Source organism: Pleurodeles waltl, chromosome 1_2 (genome assembly GCF_031143425.1).
Source record: "Pleurodeles waltl isolate 20211129_DDA chromosome 1_2, aPleWal1.hap1.20221129, whole genome shotgun sequence".
In the NCBI taxonomy this organism is placed as follows: domain Eukaryota; kingdom Metazoa; phylum Chordata; class Amphibia; order Caudata; family Salamandridae; genus Pleurodeles; species Pleurodeles waltl.
Genome location: NC_090437.1, coordinates 188,064,756 through 188,084,609, shown reverse-complemented (window position 1 = coordinate 188,084,609; position 19,854 = coordinate 188,064,756). Strand labels below are relative to the sequence as shown.

Genomic DNA, 19,854 nt, shown 5'->3' with positions numbered 1-19,854 from the left:
CTTAGAATTCGTCTTTATTAGAAATTACGGCAACCACCAACGCGTTTCAGCTCCTACACGTCTTGCTCACAGTGAGCAAGACTAGTGTGAGCTGAAATACATTGGTGGTTGCCCTAATTTCTAATCCCATTACGGGATGGAAGAGAGAGGGAGAGAGAGAGAGAGAGAGAGAGACATGACCGAAGGGGAGTCTGAAGGCCCCTGTTGCCCTAGCTAGCTCCCCATGTTTTGCTGGAGCCGGCATTGCTCCTGCAAGCAGGGAGCTGCTTTAAATAGCAGCTCCCTGCTTGCGGGAGCAATGTTTTCATCTGTTTCCTCGCAAGCATGTTTGCGTGCAGGGAAACAGATGAAAACTCCCGTTGGAAATGGCCCTTTCTGCAGGGGTATGCCCAAACTTTTTGCCTTTCACCTCCTATTTTTCGGGCCCGCTTTTTGTTGGCTTTAAGACTTTGGGCACTGTACCACTGCTAAACAGTGCCAAAATGCATGTGCTCTCACTCCTAAAACTTGGTATAGTTTGCTTACACCTGTTTGGGTTATTTAATTTACTTGTAAGTCCCCTGTAAAGTGGTATATCAAATACCCAGGGCCTGTAAATTAAATGCTACTGGTGGGCCTACAGCACTGAATGCGCCACCCACAGAAGTAGCCTTTCAAACTTAGCTCATGCCTGCCACTGCAGTGCCTGCGTGTGCAGTTTACTGCCACACTGATTTGGCAAGTCAAACTGCTTGCCAAGGCCTTACCTCCCTTTTTACTACACCTAAGTCACCCCTATGGTAGGCCTTAGATAGTCCTGTATGTAAAAGGCAGGACATATACTTTTATGTGTTACAGTGCAGTGACAAACAGCCTATTTCATTTTTCACTGCTCTGAGTGGTGCTCCCCTCATAGGATTGCATTGAGAATTCCCTTATATATGTCTAAGTGGTAATTTTTTATCTATAAGGAGTAGCGTGGGCATGTTTGATATGTTTGAAATGGTAGTGACAAATCCTGCTTACTGGTGTAGATGCATTATACATTACTATTTTCGAAGAGACAGTTTTAGAAAGTGGACACTTCTCTGTGCTTGTGCTTTGCAGCATGACTCCAATTCAAGTCTGGCCCAAGGTGACAGTTCCACTTTGTGCATACTCACAGGCAGCTATCCTTCAGGAAGGGTAATGTGTGACACAGTTACATCTGCATACTGATGTTCTTCTTGGGCTTGGCGAGAGGGAGGTGGGGTACACTTTACACTTGTATAGGCAGTGTCCTGCACTCATTCAAAAGGCTCATTTACCCCCTACCTATGTCTGGAGGCAGGATGGAGGAGAAGGGAAACCATTGGAACTGGTCAGATCTGGCTGGAACCTTCTCCCACCTTCTAGAAGCTGGGCATTTTGAGCAGAGGGGTTTTCAGTAGAGGGGTTGTGATCCAATGATTTTAGAGCACTTTTGGAACTGGGACAGAACCTCTGTCAGACAGAATGCTGGACTGCACAAAGTACTCATCTGGATTGCTCTTATGTGTTGCCCTGCTTCCTGCTATTTTATGGGTGGTACCAAGGACTCCCTGGTTTGTGTTTATGCTTGTTGCCCTGCTGCCATCTGCTCCCTGACTTTGGAACCCCTAAACACCACTGGTCTGCCAGGAGGAACTGCCATTGAGGATACCTGAGTGGCTGTGCTGACCTGTTATTTGCTGGATTTATGGAATGTCTGCTACCCTGCTGAACAGTAATCCCCTGTGCTAGCCTGCTGCCTGCAACTTACTCAGTGTCCCTAGTACTCCTCAGGGACTGTAGTGTTAGTGCCCCCCAGACTAACTTGCTCTCTGGTGTGTTTGGTAGTGCCAGCCTCAGCTCTTTACTGCTGCCTAGTGCCTGCTGCCTGGCACCTGGCGAATGTGCTATTTTTCCTCCCACCTCCAGCACATGGTGATGCTCCACTGCTCCTCTCAGCACAGGTGAAGTGCTTCAATCTGCTTAAGTGGTGCTTCGGTGCAAGGAAACCAACTGGAATCAGCGCTGCCCCCCCCCCCATGGCAAAGGAGACCGTGGTGTGGAGAAGCCTAAGTCATCAGACTCCCCAACTGCCGCGCTTCAGGAACCCCCCTCAGAGGGGCCCTATCAACTGGACCAGTGTGCCGCCTCCCCCTTCTGCGATAGAGCCTTACCGGCCGGCCAAGAGGTGAAGTTGCGTTTCCCCTCATAGGTATTGCTGGGGCAACGAGGAAGTCGCCAGTGACGCCGGCAATTACTTTTCTCCAGCATGGGTATGGCTCTACTGCCACGAGGGCACAGCCGCCCGTGCTCCCCCACCAAGAGAGACACTGTGGCCCACTACAGTGTGTGCATGCACCCCCCAATTTACATACATTCCGGGGGTAAGGGGGGGGGGTGCTTGACTTGTGACTCTGCATTACAGTGAAGTCCTCCACAAGAGCCATCTAGGCAGAAGTGGTTGCCTTTGGAACAGTTTGCCTCCCAAATTATCATAATCCTCATAGTAGGTGCACCAGTGCGTAGGTGCCCCTGTGGCCTACACTATTGGGCCCACATTTATATAGTACACCCAGGCCTCTGTAGCTATTTGGGCATATAATATTCCTACTGAGGGTTAGGGGGATATTACTTGCTCCCGGCAATTCTGGTGACGTGGCAATGGATGTCAGTGTTGCATAACCTCCTACATTTCATGACCTGAACCTTTATCAACTCATTAGATACACAGCACATCGATCCCAAGGTGATAAGGACCCTGGGCACCATGGCAATGACTGTTTTAGATGCACTGTCTTTATGAAACATGAATTCTTTGTTGCTGATGAGTCTATGCTAATTGTGTTTATGGTGATCTGTGTTGATTGATGCGTCCTCACTCATTGTCTGCTGTATACTATGCACAGTAATGTTTTTCATTCATGACGGTTGACAAACCAACAGTACTTTTTCTGTGTGAGGTTTGCAATAATTGCCTAGTTGGCAAAGTAATTACATTTATGTTGTACTGGACTAGGATTTATGTACAATATATGACATATTTTTATATAATTCTGTGTGGAGTCTCTTTTGTGGTGTATATTATTGTGTCACTGGTATGAGCACCTTACACGTTGCCTCTGGGGATAAGCCTAACTGCTCTGTGCCAAGCTACGAGAGGTGAGTGCTGTTTGACGGCTCCCGCTTGCAGAAAGTGGAGTTAGGTTTGCTTTTGCTGTCAGCTCCCACTGCATTCATTTATTTTAGTACCACCTTATATTGAAGGAATTGCCCCGGGGGGAGGTTGTCCCCAGGATGTGGGGGGACACGAGGCCATCCATGAAACAAACTCATTGAACCAGCGAGGTGGAGGTCCCTGGGGCTGCAGGGGGCAGTTGCCAGTAGGTAGTTATAGCTTCCATTGAAAAAGCGTTTTTTGACTTGCCAATATCTGTGGCACAGTTGGACAAATCTTCACAAAATTTTCCTGAAAAAGTGTGCCTGAGAAATGTGCATTTCCCATTTTAATTCCCATAGGGATTTTGAACATGACGGAATTACACCAAATTTGGCAGGAAGCTAGCTCTTGGTCGGGAAAGCAGGCTTTTTGTAATTTAATGTAAATCTGTTCTGTGGTTTTAGAGATAATAAAGGGCAATAAATATAGACATCTAGGGACGCGGATCATCTGCGGATCCACCGTTGGTCGACCTGCGGATTCAAGCACCACAGGAAGAATATGATTGGCTGGCCACAACATGACAGGGAAGTTGAAGCTGCAATTTTGTTTTATTGGGAACCGGTCCCGGGGCTGAAATGTGGGCAGCAATGGACATGAGAGGGTCGGAATAAAGGTCCCCTGACCCCCTGGGGGTGATATAAAAGTGATAAAGAGTAAACAATGGGCTTGAAATGCGCAGACATTTTTTTTAACAGTTTCCGAGATCCGCAGATCCATCCGCAGGGCTCAGCATGGAACAGTAAGGCAAAAATTCACTCATACACTCAGACAGACACTCTCACCACCCACTCTCACACCCAGATAGACACTCTCACACCCACTCTCACACCCATACAGACACACACACACACACTCACAGACACACTCAGACACTCACTCAAACACTAATGCACCCACTAACAGTTCCCCTCATACATTCATGCACCCACTCACAGACCCACTTATGGGCCCACTCACAAATCCACTCAGACATTCACACACTCACAGACCCTCTCAGACATTCGTGCACCCACTCACAGACTCATGCACTCACTCACAGACCCACTCAGAAACTCATGCACTCACTCACAGATGCACTCAGACTCATGTACCCACTCACAAACCTACTCATACACTCATACTCACTCATAGACCACTAACACACTCACAGACCCACTCATAGGCTCACACAACCACTCACAGGCTTGGATGGAGAACATTTACTACTGTTTTAGTTCCTTTCTGGTTGTAGTAACTTTAGAAGTGCAGTATGTGAATTGCAATGGGCTATTCTTTTGTGGGTGGGTGTTTTTGGTTTGTATGTCCCTCCCTAAATCCCTTCTCACCTCTCCCTAAGCCCTTTGTTATCTACCCCTGATCCCCTCCCATCTCGTAATAAGCATTCTCATTGTCTGTCCATTCTCCCGGATTACTGCCACATTTACTATTAAAACATATACTCATATGTGCACATGTAATGGAGACCTTCACATAGAAAGCAAAAGAAGAGGTTCTCCACATGTGGGTTTCTGAATAGCAGTTTGAAATATGTCAGTAGTACTGTTTTAGTTCTACTGAACATAATACAAAATGCAGTTTGTGGATAGGTCCAATGGTTTCTGAGGAGTTTGTCATAGACGGTACTTCTGTAAGTTAAGAGCACTGGTGTACACATCGGGAGATGGGGTGTTCATGGATTTGTTCATTGAATGCTTGGCCAAGATTCTGAGCTCTGCTTGCGATTGTATGACTATTAAAAACGATAACATTCATGCTGTGACACATATAATCACTTATCATTTATCTTGTTGTTGTCCCTCCAGTGCAGTGATCTCCACTGCAGCAGTGTCATCGCTTCAAAGGGGGACTTCAAGCTTCTAGTTAAATTCCAGTCTACCCAAGTCCTAAAGTGACATCTGTGACGTCTGCACATATTTACATTATTATGCAAACTCACTGCCATTGCATGCTCATAGTGTGCAATTATTTACACAGCCCTGCTTTCACAAAGACGAACTGTTCTGAAAATACAGCTGATTGTAGAGTTCAGTGATATCAGTACAGATTTCTAAATATATTTCGATATGCATGGAGGAAGTGGGCCCGAAATGCTTCCCCCAGGTAACAAGCAATGTGTAAAACAGGACCCCAACCCTAATGGAAGAACTGGGTTCACAATGAGCCCCACATCTCCTATGGATTTGTTTCAAGATGTGACCCAAACAGACCAGTAAGCTAGCAGGACACCTCCCCTGCCTCCCTTCCCAAACACTATTGTAACCCTATGGCATTCACTACCAAAATCAGGAAGAAAGATAGTACAGCACAAACAGTTTGAGAAGATACTCGGTGTCGTTTAAAAGAACTCTCTTCTGGAGAACAGGAGAGTGTCAGTGTGGTTCAACCTGCCCCTATCTTTGCTATCGTGCCCCAATACATAGACTCATAGGGAAAGTTTACAATGGCTTCTCCCTCCTCAAATTGTTGGAATGTGCAAGAACCCATATGAAGTGTCAAAGTGTGTCATTGAGAGCTTATTTAGTTGTGGTGTTATGTGCAGCTGCCAGATGACCCTTTGATTGCTGACTTTTTTCTATATTTTACTTTACCAAAATGTTGCCCAGTGAAAACCTGGTTAAGACGATGAAAGTGAGACTCAACAAATACAAAACAAATACATGTGTAATCATTTTCTCTTCAAGACAATATAGCAAATAGTTTTACTATTGGGAATACAGGAGTGAAGTGCTAATGTTATTGACTCGATTGTGTGTGGTAGGCTCTTTTTCGTGAAACTAGCTTTCTCAATATTATCTCTCTTAGCAATGGTTGCCAAGACCATCACAAAATGGTTTCCACGTCGGCAGAATAATGTGTGGTTTCACTTCTTAGACTAATCTGGCCTAATTTTAGAAAGAAAAAGTGGGAGGCCAGCCATTAAGAACAACCTAAATTTGTATCAAGCACAGAAACGTTCCTAAGACAAGAAAAAGGCCACCGTGGTATATAACCACGTTTATCAGTAATCATTCTTTACTACTGACCACCAGATAAGGTATTGGGTTCTAATTAATGAAGTGGTCTCCTGCCTGAGTAACTTTCATGGTGATGTATACATTTTTTGCCGAACAGAAGATGTTAAACACCATTACATATATTTAAATAAACAAACCTTGAAGACTGGGTCACTCATTCTATGACCTGAATACAAAAAAGCATCAGCCTGGCCAATTGGCCAATTCAAGATTGTTAACTTGGTGCAGTACATTTCTCAAGTGTTTTCCAAAACAGATTTAATCATTGAAATGATGCAAGAGAACATCCTATGCATACCTGCATTCTCTCATCCATTTGCACATTTTCCCTAAATTAACCAGGTGTGTGCGTGGTGTATTTGTGAACATTGATGCAGGGAGTGAACGTCCTAAAGAAGCACTCTTTATGCTGGTCACGGTAAGCCTTTTGTGCCCTCTCTGTGATCTACAATTTCTGAATAGGGTAAATAGGCTTTGCAGGCATAACGTTTCAGAATGGCACTCAGAGAAGCTCCCACGCTCTGAAAAGAAGACCTCGCTGCAAGATGATACAGTACCTGCTCTGGCTTGATGGGTTCACTGGTCGTGAAGATGTCCGAGTAGTGCTGCCGCTCGAACACTCGGTCCAGTACATCCAACTGTTGTTGGGTGAAAATGTCTCCACGCATCTGTTTCCTGAGGAAATCTCTTCCCGGGAGGACATGGCCGTTTGGTACTGGAGATTCATGGATGCCTTAAATAGAAGCCAGAAAAATATACAGAGCTATTAGTGTGTTTGTGTGGCCCAATATACAATGTTCTGGCTACTCAACAACAAACTGGGAGCAAAGTTCGATTAAAAAAGATATGTTATGTTATAAATGACATGAACTATTCTCTCTATGCTGGCAATATGACTGAATGTAAAATGGAAGGTCCGGCCATCTTATTATGTTGTGAGTTTAGTCTTGTCAGAGGTCATTTGAAGAAACTGTCCAAACATATTTCCACTGATTAACATGTTGTTTCATCTAGGTACCGGTACTGAGATGTATTCTTCCATTTGCGATGCTACCTTTGGAGCTGAGAGAGTTGCATTCTGATCCTTGCTCCCTCATTTAACTACATTGTGCAGCTAGAGGTAAATTGGTTAATCTCACTGTGCCTCGTTTTCCTTACATATACTTGGAAAAAGTTATTCCTACTATTAAGACACTTCTACAAACGGAAAAGGTACTCAAAAAACACCCCTACACACAATCCCTGTATCCAAAAAACAGTAATAATGTCCGCATTAGCATTATTATTTCATATTCACGTGTACAAAACTAAAATAATTTGCAATAAAGGACCTGTGACACTAGACCACAGAAATGTAATTTGTTTGATTGATCCCTCTCCCACTATGGCTTTAGAGAATCGTACCTCGTTGTTCATCTATATTTCTACAAACAGGGCATTTGCCTCATTTATGGAGATGTGCATCTTTTGTGGCGTTCTTGCACTGGAATGGTTCACCATGGTTCTTGTTGTAATTGCATTGAAGGCAAGCATGCAATTGTAACAATAGATTTTTACAGCAGTCGAGGGTTAATATTCAATGTACTGTGGTCATGTTTTACCACCTACAATACAAAAAATGCTCCAGCTTTCTTGTGAGAGAATACTCACACAAAATCTATGAGAGGATGAACATGCCGGTTCTGCTCTCTTAGATTTCATGCAGAAAAAAAATGCTACTCAAAGTCCAAAGATTGATGGGTTACAAGTTGATTACTGTCCCCAGTAGTGTCTAAGTGGTGCCCTTTCACTCTGTTCAGAGTCGGGAGGCAGAGAAGGGAAGGGCTGGCTGTGACACTGATGCTACAGAAGAAGCAAGAGCTGCGGCTCCAAGGTTCGAAATAGATGTATGCATCCTTGCTGTCACTGAAAAAACAGTTATGAATTAATAACGAAACAGATTGATAATTTTTGCTTTTTGACACTGCCTTTTTCCTTGCAGTAAACAGGCTAATGAATTTGTCAATGAAACCACAACAAATCTAAGCCACTCATTTTTGCTCTGAATTGCATTCCTGTCCATCATTTTTTTGCTCAGGGGGCCATTACAGACAAACACCAATCATAGGCTACATTGTCCTGGTATTGCTCCAACAGGAATAGGCCACTTATTGGCTGTGGCTAGGTTTTTATAAATATTTTATAATGTGCATTCATGAGTGTAATGGTTTGAAAAGAGAAGCACTTAGCAAAATCCTTAAGTGGTTTCGCAAAAATACATAGGTTGTCCTTCTTACAGATCTCCAGATATTGGCCAAAATTCCAGATGTTGTTAAAGAATGTCAGTAAATGGCGGTGAGTAATTTAGAGAATGTCTTACATAATTATCTGTCAAAACCGTTGCACCCCTCTACTTTTTCAGTAAGCGGGTCCTAAAGTTCCCAAACTACTTCTGCTCATTATATTGGGAAGTCAAGGTAAGAAAGTCAAGGTAAAAGGATTGTTCAATGCAAAAAGTCAGCAATGGCAAGTCCAGAAAAAATATTACATTTTTTCTGAGGTACAGCTAAATGCCTCGGACACTGATTAAAACTTAAGGAACAGAGGCCACTTTTTTCTGGTCTCAGTCCTTCGTATGTGCTTTTGGAATCTTCTATATACGAGATTTCTATTATAGCTTTGTTATTTTTGCATTTCCGGGACAAAGGCCACCCAATGTAGCCGCCATTCACTTACAGCTGTTGTCTTTACAAAGAAAAGTGCAATATCTCCTCTTCATCAAACTATTTCTGGATTTTTGACTCAAACCCTATCATATTATAGGAGTGAACTGACCTGACCGGGCTGGAAGAAAAGACAGTCTTTTTAGACTTTTGATTTCGCTTTTCTGATGCGTCCCACAAAACGTCTCTTCACAAAACTTTAAAAAATTCCAAACTACTGGGATGCTTGTGTTTCCTTGTTTGGCCTAAAAATTCGGCATGTAATGTGTTTTCTAAAATATGTTTTGTTGAAGGAGAGACTTGTAAAAAAGGAAGGCACTTTTACTTAAATCTTCTTTGTCACAGGAACATTATAACAAAACATAGTTGGTGTAATTTCAAACTTATTAATTCTCATCCCAATAGTTGCAAGTAAAAAACTGGCTCTGTTTCCATATCTGCTGCTCTTAGACATACATTGGCACCTCACTTTATATCCTTCATGCCATATGGCCTTCAATCTGCTTCAACATCTGAGATTGTTTCATTGGTATGTCCCTAGCCTTCCAGATGTTCTAGGCTATTCTTGAGAAATTAAGAACTCCAAGTTCATCAAAGTAGTACTGAAACCCGGCACAAAATGAATAACCAGGGAGAAAGCTGCAAGGGTGCCTTTTATTTGCATTAAGGCCACACCGTGTTCTGCTGTCGGCTATAATACAACACCAATCTAAATTATATGCATTTTTTTAAGAGAACATGGGTAGAAATGAACCTTTTTTGCTTGGCTGTTTCACATAGTACAATCTAAAAAGCCCTTCACCTTCCTAAAAATAATGGCAGTTCCTCAGTAGTCACACAGAGCCAATGTTTAGAGGAGTCTTTAATCCAGCCGTAACTCCTTCAACCTTCGACTCTGGGATATGTCTCATAGAGAAAATAATACAGGTCCAAGTGTGTCTTAAAAACTGAAATACAGCAACACATTTACGAGGACTTTGCAAGCTTACTGACATTTAAAGCCATAATTTGAACATTAGCTATTGGTTGTTAGCTAATAATACTCAAATATCATAAACCTCCCCTTACACTGACGTACATTTTCCCATTCAACCTCCCAGTGTATTTGTCCCAAGGGTTCATCTTGGGATATCTTGCATTTCTCCCAAGCCTCAGGGGATTGAAGCTATCCCTTACACCATCCTGCATAAACTCTTCTTCAAACAACAAAATGCACTCCAAGTCATCCCCATAGGGAAACATTGTGTGAGATCCGAATTCGTCCCTAGCCCTCAAAAACGTAATATTCCTTAGGGCCTCACAGAGAGCAATTTAACTGTGCTCCTAATATTTTCAACATTTGCATGTAAAATCAAATCGCAACAGGTACTCTGAATATGTATTCTAGGTCTCAGGTCAATGCTAACTATAAGTACATCTTCCAATGCCAAGTAAACCAAGGAGAAAATGAGTTGCTTGATTGGTTTCATGCATAAATCTGTGAGTTGGTGGGCACACAATCTTGGTGACTTCGTGGAACAACTTAAGCGTACAGACTATTCCTAGATGCGGCTAGGTCAAACTAAGGTGCCTCATTTTGTGTGGAACTGGCACAGCAGTATGGCCTAAGCCTGAACCTAGAAAGCCTGCATGAATAGTCACATTATAGGTGAAATATATAACAGGAAAGCAAATAAATAATGAAATGCTCAAGAAACCATACATGAGGACTGCTGAAGTTATTGATCAACAGTGGCGACACACACCTATATTCAGCGACACACTGTGTGAAGCGAGGAAAATGCTTTTGTATGTTAAATTGAACCATATTCCCAAGGTCTACAATTAGAGAAGGCACCTGATGCATTATTAATAAAAGCAATGGGGTCATATACATACCCTTTGGGATGAGGAAATTTGATTTTCAGCCCTGATCAGTGAATAAGATGAAAAAGAGGTGATTCCTATAGCCAAGTCAACCCGAGTGGACTGAACATCACCACAATCACTGTTACTCTGTTTCTCCCACATCTGTGAACACGGTATCTGTGAACACGGTCACAAAATAGTTCAGTAACCAGAAGGTGCGATCCTGATTCTGACACATCGCTTCATGGATTTCCTTTCCTGTGGTGGCATGGCCCCACTACCCCATACAGCAATAATTACATCCTATTGATATCATTGAGACACCTGTGTAGATGGAAATGAGATATGGGCATGGGCCTTATTTTCGGTTGCAACATGGCTCTTATACAAGGGACTGTTCTAAGGGATAGGCTCATGTAGCCACATAGATGACTACACATAGATCCAAAGTGCACAGTTCTATGGCACATGCATATCCTCTTTAAATGGGCAATGAGGTAGATAAGGACCTAGAAAGAGTCTGAGAAGATAGAACTACTGACACTGCTAAAGTCACCAAGAAGCAGAGACAACCATGTTCATTCATATTATGCACTGACACAGGCTTTCCAACAAAGCAATCAAGTGCAGGGATGACATCATACATAATCTCAAGGGAGCCAGATAGTTTTCTAAACCAACAGTGAGGACTCCTTGAATAATAACTAATATGTGATTTTGTTATGTAGTATGTTTTATGCTTCAATTTGTATCATTTGTAAGGGTTCTAAATGGCAGATCTCACTTCTAACTATTTTAATGCCTGACCTCAAAAGGATGGAAGGCTGATTTGGCCTTGCCAGGTTTAAGATTTGTGGCTTACAGGTAATCATACATGTCAGCCAGAAGCATTTATCTTACCAAACCAACGTACTGGTGATGGGAGTCCATTGTCTGCGCCAGCCGGGAACTGACTCCCACAGAGTAGTGGTACTCCCAGACTGAGTAGAAAGTCGCTGCGGTCCTGTGATTATACATAAGGGGGCAGATTTAGGATGCCTTCATTTCACAAGTCTGACCCTCTGCTGCCCCACCCATGGTTGCAGGAGTACCTATTTGAGGTAGAATAACCGATTTTGTCAAGTTGGCTAGTTGTTCCAATACCTCCTGAGAGCATTTCAGGGGCCGGTAATGATAAGGATGTACGCCATAGACTAGTGATGGAGAGGGCTGCAGGCAATGCATGAATAATTTTGAAATCATCTTGGTAATCATTCACCCAAGATGAATTTGTTGTTGAGGTTGCTGTGAAGGCCCCTTGTAAGAATGGGTGGAAGATGCTGCTTGATCTAAACAGTCATCACACAGTGGATACAAAGAATGATTTGCACTTACTCTCTAATGTTTGTCAGAAGCTTTAAGTGTCCTTTAAAGGTCTGCAATTGGAAAGGTGTGTTATTTTGCTGCAAAATCCCCCTTAGAATGATCGTGAAACAGGCAAAAGTGGACTGTTAAAGCGTGGTGCAAATTAAGGCCTTCATCTGACAAAAACTTTGTACACTAAAGGTAGACATCAGGATCCAATATATGATCTCCAATATCCTGACATGAGTTGAACCATGTGACAAAATCAGTGTTGGCGTCCACTGCCCCACATAAGTAAAAGCTCTATCTCAATATATAAAGAAGGGCTACAAACCGCCTTTTGTAAAGATGTATTTCAGCATTCACCATCACGAAATCATGCCACCTTGCCTTCAGCAGGAAATGTTTATGCACATTCTTTTGAAAACATTCTGAAGCATTGCAAATAAAATGGTGGAATCTGTTTTTAAGGTACTACAACTACACTCCCACTCCTCAAAAGGTGATACACCAACAAATAGGCCGCTCAGCTGATTTACAGCAGGAACAGTTACATGCCACAGCTTTTGGATGCTAATGATAGTCATACCCAAGTGAGGTGGAATGGAGAAGAAAACAACAAAGTTAGCAGGCAATCAAAGCTTAACAGTCAACACTCCATTGGCGTGCTATTCAAAGAACAGTCACTAGGGAGGCAAGTTGTGTCTGCCACGAAAGGTCCACATAACCACTGAGCTAAGAAGTTACCGGTGGGGTCTACAGTTTCCTACACTTGAAAAGCGGGCAACAACATTTTAGAAAGATGTAAAACAATGAAAAATATTTTCAGTAAGACATGGAAGGGTGAATATGTGCTATTTAGTCAAGAGGCCTCTTTATCAATATGTAGATTTCAACCTTACATTTTGGTATAGCAATGTATTTGAGTTAGAGTGCTACAAAGGAAACAGAGTATTCTAGGTGAGAGGTTCATCCAGAATCACTCAAAAGTTAGAGTTTTCTGTACTCCGAATGTAGAGGAGGCATAAGTTAATGCATCCAGACTTTACAGACTATGTGGAAAAAAAAGAAAAAAACACCCTATGTTTTTTGCGAAAATACACTAGTGGGCAAGTCAAAAAAAAAAATTGATCGACAGGTATAGAGAGAACCCAAAATCAGTCTTTCTGCCTCTGTTCTCTGCAATGCTTACGTATAAAAGTGGAACAGTAAGTAATGGGGTCTCTAGTTGGCAGAGGTATTCACCTTTGTCCGAATAGGGACCCACCCTATAATAGCATGGCACTGAGCAGTCAGGATTAACTAAGAAGGCAATGTGTAAAGTATTTGTGCAATAAATCATACAGTAACACAGTGAAAACACCACAAAAATACACTACACAAGTTTAGAAAAATATACTTATCTGGTTAAATTAAGGTCAAAATGATAAAGATTCAACAAGCACAAGTCGAGACATCACTTTTGCAAGATTAAAAAGGGTCTTAAATCTTAGAAATCAACAGTTGTCTCTTGTTTGCACAAAGTAACTGGTTTGTGTCAAAAATAAATTTAAAAAATGCAAATTTCGCACTTGTATAGCACACTACTCACCTGTTAGGGTCTCAAGGTGCTGTACGCATATCGCTGTGGAACCCCTCCTGGCTTTTCCCTGTGAGGCACCCACACCTGGACAACCCCCAGAGTGAAGACAAGCATCCAAGCACTGTCAGGGCTGTTGTGGAGATTAAGCAAGCTATTGCCCAGAGTTACAGAGTGGGACCCATTAATTAGATTAGGCACTGAGGTGAGAATTATCTGGTCCAAGGGAATTGAGCCCAAGACCTGCCAAGGCGGGAATTGAACCCTGGTCAGAGCGCTGTAGTAGGGTCTGCCGCTCTAACCATTGTGCCAGACACATAACATGCACAGAGACCACCGAGGAGGAGATGCATGGAAAAATAGGGTGTGCATCGGTTTTTCAGACGCGGCACAGACGATGAGTTGCTTCTTTTCACGCTGCAAGGGGCTTTGCATCGATTTCCGGCATGCAGTCTTGGTTCCTCAATGCGATGCGGGGATCTTTTTGACACCCAGGGACGATGAGGGGAAAATCCTGGGCATGCGGGATGAAGGTACCAGCATTGCGTCAATCCGGTGGGTGATGCGTTGAATTTTCTGTTGCACGGCAGGCGCTGGGTTGATCCTTCACTCAGGAAGTCGGGCTGCATCGTTCCAGTTCGGCTGTGCTTCGATCCAGTATGCTGTTAGTCAAATTTGTGCCCACAAGGCAGGCGCTGCGTCGAATCTTCACTCGAGAAGTCGGGCTACTTCATTCTGGTTCGGCAGGGCGGTGATTTTCTTGTCACAAGGCAGGCTGTGTGTCGTTTCCAGTAGGCTGTGCGTCGATTTTCAGCGCACAAGAAGTTTCCTCAAGAAATAACATTTTTTTGGCCCTGAGACTTCAGAAAACAGGAGGCAAGCTCAATCCAAGCCCTTGGAGAGCACTTCTCAGCAAAGTCAGAGGGCAGGAAGGCAGCAGGGCTGCAGTCCTTCTCAGCAGAGTACTCCAGAAGAGTCCTTTGGGCAGCCAGGCAGTTCCTCTTGACTGGTTGCAGGTTCAGGTCCAGAAGTGTCTGAGCTGGTGGGGTCAGGGACCCAGTTTATATACCCAAAAATGCCTTTGAAGTGGGGGAGACTTCAAAGAGTGTTTTTGACGTGCACAGGGTCCCCCTTTCAGTACAGGTCTGTCTGCCAGGGTCCCAGTAGAGGGTAATGCTGTCCATTGTGTGAGAGCAGGCCACTAGCCTTTGAAAATAAGTGTCAGGCCTTCCACCTTTTTAGCCCAGGGAGGCCCATTCAGTATGCAGATGAATGTAGATGGATCTGAGTGTCCTGTGTTTGTGGTTGTTTGGGTGGAATGCACAATGAAGCTGTCAACCAGCCCAACCCAGACGTGGATTGGAGACAGACTGCAAGGCACAAATGGATTTTAAGTGCAGAGAAATGCCCACTTTCTAAAAGTGGCATTTCTAAAATAGTAATATAAAATCCAATCTCACCAATAAGAAGGATTTTCTATTCCCATTCTGGTCATACTAAACATGGCCTATTTACCCCTTTCTGAGCAGAATCTATCACTCAACCAGTATGTGAAGGCAGACCTAATGCTAGCCTATGAAAGGAGCAGAGAGTAGTGGGAAACAAATGTAGGAGTTTTTCCACTATCAGGACATATAAAACACACCTGCGTATGCCCTGCCTTTTTACCTACATAGCACCCTGCCCTATGGGTTACCTAGGGCCTACCTTAGGGGTGACTTATATGTAGGAAAAAGGGAGTTTAAGGCTTGGAACATACTTTTAAATGCCAAGTCAAAGTGGCAGTGAAACTGCACACACAGGCCTTGCAAAGGCAGGCCTGAGACATGGTTAAGGAGCTACTTATGTGGGTGGCACAACCAGTGCTGCAGGCCCACTAGTAGCATTTAACTTATAGGCCCTTGGTACACGTAGTGCACTTTACTAGGGACTTACAAGTAAGTCAAATATGCCAGTTGGGAATGAACCAATGTTACCATATTTAGGGGAGACCATATACACTTTAGCACTGGTTAGCAGTGGTGAAGTGCGCAGAGTCCTAAAACCAGCAAAAACAGTGTCAGAAAAGTGGAGGGAGGCAAGTAAAAAGTTGGGGGATGACCACCCTAAGGTTTTCAGGTCTAACAGTAATAGACCTGTTAACCTCCAGAGCTCAGACGGAACAGACCGATGAACCTCCAAAGCTAAGCGGTAATATAGATCTGTGAATTTGCAAAGCTCAAATGTAAAACAGACCTGTACACCGCCAAAGCTCTTGCATAACGTAGGCCCTATCACCTCCAAAGCTTGGCCATAACACAGTCCCAGTTACCTCTAAAACGCACAGATAACTCAAACCCCGGACCTCCCAAGGTCAAATGTAACACAGACCTATGCACCTCCAGATCTTGGAGACAACATATACCTATGCGCTTTCAAAGCTGTGGCATAATACAGAACTGTGCACTTACAGTGATGCCCTGTGGTCCCACACTCCCAGATGTCCTTGTTCAACCTAGGGCCTTTGTAAATTAGTGCAGTGTCCGACTCAGTGTACTTGTAGGGCTCCGAAGTGAAATTGTGCAGCAGGGTTCAATCCTTTTGCATGATCTAACTGGTCACAGGACCTTGGATGCCTTAAAAAAGCGTTTATTCAGCTTACCGCTTCTCACAATTACTGATTTAAACATGTGGCATTTAAGGTTCATCTCTAACAGGTTTAAAACCATCACCGCACGCGCCTGCAAACCTTGGGCATTTACAGAGGACGCTCTACATCATGAGAATCTCGGCAATCCATACTGTACAACTCCATTACCGTCTACTGCGGCTAATTACTTCACTTTGCTGGAAGATGCAGGTTAATTAAGACAGATGCTGGCCAAGATGCCTCAGACATTTCCGGGAGAATGAAGTATTTCTAGAAGCAATAGGTGGATTTTTTTCTACAACACGCTTGAAAATGAGCTTCAGGACTATGAAGACTGCATTATAATTATAGTAAGGCAGAAAATTATAAAGGTATGTAATTGCATATAACTCTTTGTGCATAAACTCAAATTTATATGTTTTATATAGATGTACATATATGTTCACTGAAAAAAACAAATGTTACAGGGACGTTAGAGTTAGGTTTATGTTTTACCTACACAGAACCGTAGAAATTTAGCATTTATAGTTATATTTATAGTTATACTTATGTTAAGAAATTATAACTCATGGCCTAAAGTTACTTTACGGCACTAGTGAGAGTTTCTTCAGATAAGTATAACTATAAGTATAACTATAAATATAACTGCTGAATTTCTATGGTTCTGTGTGGGTAAAACGTCATCTTAGTTATAAAGTCCTCGTAACCTTTCTTTTTTTCGCTGAATTTGTATGTGTTTTTTAATGTAAAGTGGCGTACGTGCCAGGGGGTTGGAGTGTAAGAGGTTTTTTTATTTTTCATATACTTTGGATCCGCGAATCCTTTGCAAAATTATACTAAGGGCCAATCTGAGTGCCACAGTGGATCCGTGGATCGGGCAAAAACATTTTGGACAATTTCTCACCCATGAGGGTTCCTTCAGGGTTCCTTCAGGGACCCCTTCATCTGCACCATGGGGTCAGAATACCTGTATCTTGACCCCTTATGCACTTTCAAAGTTTATTTGTCCCTCCCCCAGGCCAAGGGACAAAAAAAGGTGGTGGCAACTTTCCTTTCAGGTTACAGCCAGTCAATCAGGGCCTTCCTTTCCCCTCCGGATCCGTGGATCCCCCGCAGGTAGGTCCGCTAACCATCCATATCCATAGATATTTATATTTTAATTCCTGTAAATACTCTGAAACTACTGAAGAGATGTACACCAAATTATGTAAAGGAATTTTTCTAGAACAAGATCTTCTTTTCTGTCAAATATAGTGTAATTTTGTTCACCGATTAGGCCTGTAGTCATGACTAAAAATTGCAAAATCCCCTTAGACAATGCCTAGGGAAGAAGTATTTTGGGACTCCCCCTTTTCCTGAGCCCCCTCTTGACAAATCACCAAAGTAACTAGTATAATACTTTAGAAAATTTTGTGAAGATTTGTGAAATGGCTGCAAAGCTATTAATAAAACAAAAAACTTCATCTACGGGAAAAAATTGATCTAACTGTAACTACCTGGCTATCACCAGTAGGTTAAAAAAAAGAAAATTAAAAAAATTATATATATATATATCTCTTAAAAAAACAAAAGTTACAGGGACGTTATAGTTAGGTTTTGAATTTACTTGCACAAAACCAGAGAAATTCTGCAGTTATTTCAATTAACGATAATTCACGTCCTAAGGTAACTATAATTCACGTCTCTGCCATGCAGAGTTATCTGATCAATAATTTTACTGCAGATGTTACAGTGACATTATCAATGATGGTATCAAAGATGTCAAGAGTGCTGTAATTTTGTGGGGTAATTAGCAGCGCATGGTGAGGGCTTGAGTTACAGTTACCTCATCGGTCTGAGTGGGTGAGTGAGTGGGTACGTAACTATCTGAGTGGGTCTGAGTGGGTGCATGAGGGTACGAATTATGCTCTGAGTGGGTCAGTGAGTGGTTTTTTTAGCCCTTTATGGGCTATCTGGGACCACAAGGGATCCCTTGTGTGCAGGGGACAGAGATGAAAGCTCTGCTGTTTGACAGCAGGTCCTGCTTTAAAGACCCCGCTGTCAAACAGAAGAGTGTTTGCTGCGGCTTGGCTGCAGTTGCAGAGCCACAACAAACAGCTATGTCCTGAGGGTGGGCACCCCGGGACATAGCAGGAGCCAGCCGCGAGGGGTGGCGATCTCTAGGGCCATCAGAGGCTCCACGAAGGGGGCCCATGGCCCGCCTCCAATCAGAATAGGCGGGGGGGTGGTCCCTAGGGCTTTTGTGACCCCCTTTCTTGTTTTTTACACTTTGCCCCAGCACATGGTGGTCCCCACGGCACGGGGGCCATGGAGCCCCCAAAATATTTAATTAGAAGCCCCAGGTTCTAGTTGTGCCCTGGGGTGGTGGTCACAGAGGGTTGTGGGTGCCCCATATATATTTAAAGCAAAGGGGGTGGTGCCCCCCTGCATATACTTAACTGGAAGCCCTAGGGAGGTGGTAGTTTCCTGGGCAGCAGGGGGGTGCAGGCCCCCCTGCCTATTTTAAAATGAAGGACCTAGAGAGGTGGCAGTTCCCAGGGCAGCGGGGGGGCCACAGCACCTCACATATAAAACAAATAAATGCTCTGGGGAAGGTTGTGGTCCCCGAAGCTGTGGGAGAGCCCGGAGGCACCCCCACACTAAATTTTCAATGCCCCCCAGGACTCAGCCCACACAAGGGCCTATAAAAATACAAGGGCAGAAGCACACACTTTTTTTCCTCAAATTCATGAATAATGCGATCGTCAGCAAAAAAATAATTAAAAAATGTTTTTTGATCTGGGATGTCTTTCTGGGACTCCCCACCAGTGTTAAGGGATCAGGTTGTCTCTATCCTGGCTCCTTTAATTTTATTTTTACTTTCTGTTTTTTCTGAGACTCGGCTCAAGCCGAGTCCCAAGATGGATGTCAACACGCGAATACTTCACAGCCAGAGATATACAAATTTGAATTTCCCCAAAAACTACTGATCGGATTTACTCCAAATAAGCGAAAGCGTAATCTGCATACCGACAGCTGCTTTCTGCCAAATTTGGTGTAATTCGTCCAGTGGTTCGGCCTGTAGTCTTGTCTAAAGAATCCTATGGTAATTAACATGGAAAATGAAACCTTTTTTTAGCCCCCTTTTTCGCGGCCACCGCTTGAAGGATCACCCCAAAACTTTCCATGTACAACAAGAATCACCGCAATACTTTTTTGGAAACCTTCGTGAAGATTCCTCAAAGTGTGCCAAAGATGTAGGCAAGTCAAAAAACGATTTTCCTATGAAAACATGGTCCTAACTATAACTATCTACTGGCGATTGCCAGTAGGTAATTATATATATATATATATATATATATATATATATATATATATTTAGATAGATAGATTTTTGCCAGTAGGTAATATATATATATATATATATATATGTATATATATATATATATATATATATATATAGATATATTTTTTCAGTATTGATATATATATATATATATATTTATAGATAGATAGTTATATATATATATATATAGATCTTTACATATTTA

The 19,854-nt window shown here is 42.9% G+C and overlaps 1 protein-coding gene across 1 annotated transcript in view; it reads right to left on the bottom strand.

The window, feature by feature from the left end:
* PAX5 (paired box 5) overlaps positions 1-19,854 on the bottom strand; it is a 424,585-nt gene that overhangs the window by 244,607 nt on the left and 160,124 nt on the right. The window contains exon 5 of the mRNA XM_069237601.1: positions 6,780-6,955. Coding sequence (XP_069093702.1) covers positions 6,780-6,955 — 176 coding nt within the window. The remainder of the gene's footprint in view (positions 1-6,779; positions 6,956-19,854) is intronic.